This window comes from Propithecus coquereli, unplaced genomic scaffold (genome assembly GCF_000956105.1).
Source record: "Propithecus coquereli isolate 6110/MARCELLA unplaced genomic scaffold, Pcoq_1.0 Scaffold67, whole genome shotgun sequence".
NCBI classification, from domain to species: domain Eukaryota; kingdom Metazoa; phylum Chordata; class Mammalia; order Primates; family Indriidae; genus Propithecus; species Propithecus coquereli.
This window is the reverse complement of record NW_012152729.1, coordinates 5,235,009-5,242,678: the sequence shown is the minus strand read 5'-3', so window position 1 is coordinate 5,242,678 and position 7,670 is coordinate 5,235,009. Positions and strand designations below refer to the sequence as shown.

The window sequence follows — 7,670 nt, the reverse complement described above, 5'->3', positions numbered from 1 at the left end:
GCTCAAACAATCCACCCGCCTCGGCCTCCCAGAGTGCTAGGATTACAGGCGTGAGCCACCGCGCCCGGCCAATTTAAATTTTTTTAATATAGAAAATACAGAAAAGGAGAAGAAAATAATGCCCCTCCCATGCCACCATGGAGCGACAATTACTGTTAGCACATTAGTGTATTTTCTCTGGTCCTTTCTCTGTACATATTTTTATATAAATGAGATCACAATATTTGTATAAAATATCATACCCTGTGTTTTTACTGAACCTCATTCCAGAACCATTTTCTCATGGTATTAATATTTTTTTAATTACGTTTTTAAAATGTAATTTACATGGGCATTGTCCATGGCCACATTCTGTTCTTTTCTAGCGGCCTAGTTTATTAACCCAGTCTCACTAGGTCATTTACCCTTTTAATCCTTTTGTAATTAATTAATTTTATGTATTTAATTACATAAATCGCAGTTATTTAAATTAATTCAGCTATTTGATTAAATTATTGGTTTGGGGGGATTGATTGGATTAAATTTTTGAGTGCTCTTAGGTTGTTTACCTTTTTGATTCTTACAAGTAAGTAATAGTTCATAAACCTGCTTATGTATGAAGATTTACCCCTCCTCCCTACACACTCCCTTCACCCAGAACACCATCCATGGCCTCTCTTCTATAGCCTCTTCCAGCAAACGTGGCCTCCAGGCAGCCCTCCTGGACTACCTATCCACACACCTCCCAACACCCGCTGCCAACATCAGCTGAGCCCACTGTGGTGACAAGTCCTCTTCCTTGCAGGGACCCCCACAGGCAAAGAATCCATCGTGCAAGTCCACATTGAAGTTCTGGATGAGAATGACAATGCCCCTGAGTTTGCCCAGCCCTATGAGCCCAAAGTGTGTGAGAACGCCGCCCAGGGCAAGGTGAGTCTGGCTCAGCTGGGAGAGTGAGGCGGCGCCACCCTGGGGCACATGAGGGGCAGAACTACCCACCCACAGCCAGCTGGAGTTCCTCTGAGCTTAATGTAACCTGTAAACAGCCCGAGGATAAGCAACATTATTTCCATTTTGCAGACAGAGAAACTGAGGCTTGGAGAAAATGTCTGGAGGATAGATTAACAGTGGGGGGTGGGGAGTGGGGATAGAAAGAGTGGCTTTATGAAGACCTCAAGAGGTTAGTGTTGCAGGTCAGAGGCAGCCATGGTCACGTCTAAACCTAAAGTCTCCATCACTGAACCTCAGGCCACTGGAACATCCACTGACCTTCCCCCATCTTCCACCTTCCAGCTGGTCCTGCAGATCTCCGCAATCGACAAGGACGTAACGCCACAAAACGTGAAGTTCAAATTTGCGCTGAGCACTGAGGATAGCAACTTCACCCTCACGGATAATCACGGTGCGCATCGAAGCAGTCAGTTGGCTCTTAGCAGGGTCGGGGGGAGGTTGTTTGAGTCTGGAAGCACCAGGGTCAAGGACCAAGCCAACACATTGGGGGCGGGCCCACACTGGGGTTTTCAAGTTGCAGGATACTTGGTACAACCCCTGCCACCCGCATTGTAGTCTGAGCAACGGTCAGAGCCGCCCCGGCCAAACTGCCAAGTCGGCGCGGCCTGCCGCTCCCCCGTGAGCGCTCAGGTCAGCGAGGAGCACAGAACAGATGCAGGGGTGCAGACGAGGACCCCTTCCCACGCTGGGATCTCTGTGCCTCAGCAAAACTGCAAATTGCTTTATGACGTGGAATTTTGAGATCACTCCCAAAGAGTCAAAACTGGCAACGTGACATCCTAAATCCCAAGGACACAGGAAGCTTTGCTTTAATTTAGCTGCAATGACTACTGACCCCCAGACAGGCCCCGAGATGTCATCAGTGGCGCTTCTGACGAGTATGTGCTGACTGGGGTGATGATGCCAAGTTAACGCCATTCCAGCCCAAAGCAGACGTGCTTCCATGGCCTCTGCAACTTCCGCAGAAAAATAGAGAAAATTCCCCCTGGGTCTAAAGAGAGTGATCCTTCAGCCTGCACGGCACGGCATCCCTGCCTGTCTCTGACTGGCAAGACTGCGGTTGAGGGAGAGCCCTGTGTTGAAGCAGGCCCCTTGCCACCTTTGAGGAAGGCTGGGAGTGGGGTCCCTGAGAGTGGGGGGCAGACCCAGGGGATCAGCCACAGACCTGTCCTTGAGGAGTGTCCTGTGGGATGGGGAAGGTGGCCCTGATGTGTCCACCGTCAATGACAGACCGTCCAACATCCAGCTGTCTTTAGGAGCAAATAATGTGGTAAAAATACGTCACCCCATGCCTAATGTCCCCCTCAGTCCCCCCTTAGGGTCTGCAATGGGGTGGGAAGCTTCAGTGCCCCCCGCCGGAAGACACCCACATGCAAGCAGGAGGCCACCCCGTTGGTCTCAGACTCACTTATGTCGTGAGTGTCCTGCACATCCAAATTGCTCATGTCTCCCGTAAAGTGTCAATGGCAAGTCGTTTATTTTCCGTTACAATAGACTTAATACTGAAACGTAATTCTGAATAATGAAATGCAATTGGCTTTCATTTGGAATCTAAAAGAGGGCATTATTAGCTTTGCCACTGGCTTCCTGAGTGTGCTGACGCCCCGGAGCTCAGTAAGTCCCGGGGCAGGGAGTCCCCGGATCCTCCTCTGACCATTGGCATCCTCCCAGGAGCCCACAAAAGGCAGATTATCTGACCTCTGTCCAGAACCAGGGAATCAGAAATATTAATGTGTGTGTGTGTGAGGGAAAGGGAGGTGTCTGGAAATCAGAATGTTTACAAAGCTCCCTGGGGAATTCTTATGCAGAGAAACCACTGACTGGAGCTGGGAGGATGAGCCAATATCGGGACCTGAGCACCTTCCCAGTCCCAAACCAGCCAGGAAACGCTCAGTTACATATGTCATTATTCTCTCTGTGCCCCAGGGAGCCTGTGTGTCATTTTTACTGTTCCAAACCTCCTTTATAACAATGGATTTTCAGAAATAGCAGAAACAGCTTTAGAAGTTAGCCTAATGCTAAAAGACTTTCTTATTTTTCCCAATTGCTTGTCAAAGCTTGAAACAACACATTAATTCATTGACCAAAAAGCGAAAACCCAGTTGTTGGAGTAAGGTTAGGGAAGAGGAAGGGGTTAGGCATATCAGTCGCACACTGACACAGAAAGCAAGGATTTTACCTTCTGGCCAAGGCATTCTTGGAGGCTGGGTCAAAACAGCTGCCCCAAATATCTCTTCTGTGGAGGAGCAGGCCTGCACTCAAACGGCTGAAACAAGAGGCAGCGGGTGCACAGGGCAGAGAAGCAGCTCTGGCGCAGTCAGGGAGGGCTCCCTGGAGGAGGCAGGTTCTCCATCCGTGTGGCCAACAGTGGTGGGCACTCCTGGCAAAGCCTGATTCCACGGCCTTGGTGTTTCCAGATAACACGGCCAACATCACGGTCAAGTACGGGCAATTTGATCGGGAGCGTGCCAAGGTCCACTTCCTGCCCGTGGTCATCTCAGACAATGGGAGGCCGAGCCTCACAGGCACCAGCACGCTGACCGTGGCCGTGTGCAAGTGCAACGAGCGCGGCGAGTTCACCTTCTGTGAGGAGATGGCCCCCCAGGTGGGCGTCAGCATCCAGGCACTGGTGGCCATCTTCCTGTGCATCCTCACCGTCACAGGTCAGTGCCGGGCAGGGCAGGGGGTGACACTGCGGGGGCTTCCGGGGAGGAGCAGAGGCCAGGGATCCAGGCCCAAGCCTGCCTCCAGCCTGCAGCGCACCCTGGGCTCGGGCACGGCTGGGGCCTCTGAGCTCCGCCCACCTGGGTGCCTCCAGGTGTGGAGGGGAGGATGAGGGGGCGGGGCTTAGGGCGGGGCTCAAGACCCCGCCCCGACTCGTCAGGCCGTCTCCACTTTAAAATAACGTATGTATAACAGTCACTCATTCCACTTAGATATTTTGAGCACTTACTGTGTGCCAGGCATTGTTCTGGGCATGTATTTACATAAAACCTATTTTTGAAAAAGGATCCAGTTCTAAAATGGAAAGTTTAAAAACTTCTCGTTTAGATTGTCTCCACGTGCTTTCTTTCCTTTTATAGCATTCCTCCAGCCCTGATAGATTTTTTTTTCTTGTTTGAGCCTTAGAAATTTTCGCACTTTAGGCCTTGCCTTAGTTTGGATTCCCCAGGAAGCAGCCCTGGGACAAGGATTTGGGCCAAGTGGCTTCTGTGGGAGCTGATTTATTTCCCTGGGACCCTCCTAAGGAAGAGGGGAGTGAAGCCAGGAAAGAGGCAGCCAATGCAGGGGACTTATCAGGAAATCTCCCACCAGGAGTAACTGCAGCTTTGCGGAGCTACAGCCCAGTGTCTCCTGCTGGGGAGAGGAACCGGTGCTTCTGCACCAACTCCCATCAGTTGACATTTGAGGGCTCCTCCCAGAGATGTAAAATTATCCCACTCTTCACCCTACACAATGGGGCAGGAGCCATCTGGCCAGAGGAAGTCCTCGGGTGATTAGAGACCGCCCTGTGCCTATACTGATGAGGCCCAGAGAGGTCCCCTGGGTATGCCCCTCTTCTGACAGAGAGACCAGACCCTGACCCCTTGTTTAATGAGAATTAATAATAATGATGAAGATGGCACTCCCACACACAGAATTGCATTTAGCCTCATAAGCACCTTCCCAAATATAAACAGAGCAGAAAAGTCATCATTTCCCATTTTACAGACAAGGAAACTGAGGCTGGGGGGGGCGTAGTCTCCCTGCACATCCAGCTTTACTTATGTAGGTAACAGTTTGTTAAGTAACATGAAGCTGGAAGTACAGAGCCTGGGAGCTCTGTGCACCACACGGTCAACTGCCCCCCAGGAATCTGAGACCCTCACACAGCCGCACCCCTCAGAGACTGGAGCAGGGCCAACACCTGCACCACTGCCTGCCCAGGGGACTCCGGGCAAGTCACTTGACCTGTCTGAGCTCAGTTTGCTTAACTGTGTACCAGGGATAGTAGTATCTACACTGAGTGAGAGAACACGAGAGTGTGCCCGGCATGATTGCAGTAGGTGCCCAAGACAGTGGCTGCGGCTGCCGCAATGGGTATCGCATCACCAGCCCCATATCCATCATCATCGTCATCTTCATCAGCCACACAGTAACAGCGCAGAATCTTTGCACTCCAAACTCCAAGTCCATCCCTCTCCCCATGTCCACCCCAGCTCCAGCGGCCTGGCCTTTGGGAGATGGCGAGGAAGGGTGCGCCCCAGTGGCGTGAGGAGGGAGGAAATGAGGATGCAGGAAATGGGTGAGACTGGCAGAAGAGGATGAACTTGAGGGAGCCCCACTCTGTCCCTCTCCCCATCCCCACCAGTGTTGATGACGGCCAGTCAGGACCAAGAGTGTCCCCGCGGCTCTGTCCCATGGGATGGAGGTGGACCCACCAAGGTCTGGACCAAACCAAACCTTCTGTGTCATCCTTGTCAAGGAGGTGTCCGGGGAGACTGAGCTGGCCCAGGAATTTCCAGGGAGGACGGGAGGGAGCAAGTGAGTAGGGGGCGGAGGGGGCGGGAGAGCCTGGTCTGACACGTGTCCCTCTTGCTCTCCTGCGCAGTGATCGCTCTGCTCATCTTCCTGCGGCGGCGGCTCCGGAAGCAGGCCCGCGCCCACGGCAGGAGCGTGCCCGAGATCCACGAGCAGCTGGTCACCTACGACGAGGAGGGCGGCGGGGAGATGGACACCACCAGCTACGACGTGTCGGTGCTCAACTCGGTGCGCCGAGGCGGGACCAAGCCCCCGCGGCCCGCACTGGACGCCCGGCCGCCCCTCTACGCCCAGGTGCAGAAGCCGCCGCGGCACGCGCCCGGGGCGCACGGCGGGCCCGGGGAGATGGCAGCCATGATCGAGGTGAAGAAGGACGAGGCGGACCACGACGGCGGCGGGCCCCCCTACGACACGCTGCACATCTACGGCTACGAAGGCTCCGAGTCCATCGCCGAGTCCCTCAGCTCGCTCGGCACCGATTCGTCCGACTCCGACATCGATTACGACTTCCTCAACGACTGGGGACCCAGGTTCAAGATGCTGGCCGAGCTGTATGGATCAGACCCCCGGGAGGAGCTGGTGTACTAGGGGGCCGTGGCTCTCTGGGCCTGGGGGCCCAAACCCCCTGCAGCCCAGGCCAGTCAGACACCAGGCACCGAGCCCTCCAAAAGTGGCACTGACTCCACAGCCCAGCACCCCTTCCTCGTGGGTGCCACAGACCTCACCATCCCCGGGATAGCACACTCCAGGTCCCTGAAATATCAGGAACATATTTCAGCGCTGGCTACCCCCGAATGCTGGAAAATCCAGGCTAGTGTTCTGTCTGGGCTCAGACATCCACGTAACCCTGTCACCCCCAAAACACGGTCTAACTCAAAGACTTTCTCCGGCTCAGCAAGGTTGCAGATCAGCCTGTGTTCAACTGCTGGGGGGTCTTCCCCTGATGTCCCTGAACCACCTGCTGGGGCTGGTGAGGTCCTGGTGCCTATCTGCCTGGAGGCATGACCTGTGGGGCCAGACTCTGCCACCCAGTCCCCAGGGAGACTGCATCCGCCCACCAGTCCTGCTCTTAAGAGTCCCGGCCCTGCTCCGACTCCCTCACACCCTCGCAATACCCACCACTCCCCGGCCCCTCCCCAGGCCTGTCAAGAGGGAGGAAGGGGCCACATGGCAGCTCCTGACCTTGGGTCCTGAGGTGACCGCACTGGCCTGCCCCGCCAGTGACTGTGCTATACTGAGTGTTGAACCATTCAACCAAATTCAGGGAAATGGCTTGTTGAACTTTGAAGCAACTGTGAACTCATCCTGGAGGGTCGGTGGAGGTCAAATGTGAAGAGCATTGGGTGAAGGCCTGGAGTAGCTGAGACCCTGATTTGAGACTCTTCAATACCCCTCCGGTTTTGCCTGTGAGGGGCTCAGATGTTCCTAGAGCAGAAGACCTCTCCCCACCTCTGCCTCACCCGGTCACTCATTCATGCTCTTTCTTGTCTCTGCCTACCCTTTATGTCTTGACTTAGAGGCGCCCATGGTGTGGCCCTCAGCCGGTCTGGCCACTGTCCAAACCCAAACATGGCTGCATGAGGGAGCCTTACCTGGCCTTCACACCTTGTTGCCACATCTCAGGGAACTGACCCTCAGGCACATCTTTTGAAAAAGGCAAAGCCCCTGCCCTGCCCAAGCTCTGTGGTCATCCGTGCATCTCCCGCTTTCAGCCACAAATGAAACATTCCACTGCAACACGCCTTGGGGAAGCGGCATCAACCAGCAGAGAGGGGCAGGGAAGGAGGCAAAGTCTCCTGCTCACCCTTCATTATAGACCAACGTTCCCACTCTGGGAAAGGCCCCTCCCACTGCAGGAGATTGTAGATAACACTGATCTTTTTTTTTTTAACCAGTAACTAGTTTTTCATAATGATTTTTTTTTCACTAATAGCACTTAAGTTTCTAGATCTCACAAACATATAGAATTAGGGTTTTTGCGTAATAAGCAGGTTGCTATTTAGGTTAACAATTTTAATTCAGGTTATTTTAGTTGGATAAACAATTCCTATAATCTTCTATTTCCTATCATTGTAGTAATTGGTCTACAGATAATGACTGTATAATGGTCACACTGGTGCATGAGACATATTGTATTTTTTTATACCTAAATAAAGAAA

At 53.2% G+C, this 7,670-nt stretch overlaps 1 protein-coding gene across 1 annotated transcript in view; it reads left to right on the top strand.

The window, feature by feature from the left end:
• Positions 1-7,670, top strand: part of CDH5 (cadherin 5, type 2 (vascular endothelium)) — a 30,916-nt gene extending 23,246 nt beyond the window's left edge. The window contains exons 9-12 of the mRNA XM_012660618.1: positions 785-909; positions 1,273-1,381; positions 3,408-3,653; positions 5,582-7,670. Coding sequence (XP_012516072.1) covers positions 785-909; positions 1,273-1,381; positions 3,408-3,653; positions 5,582-6,099 — 998 coding nt within the window. The 3' untranslated portion in view covers positions 6,100-7,670. The remainder of the gene's footprint in view (positions 1-784; positions 910-1,272; positions 1,382-3,407; positions 3,654-5,581) is intronic.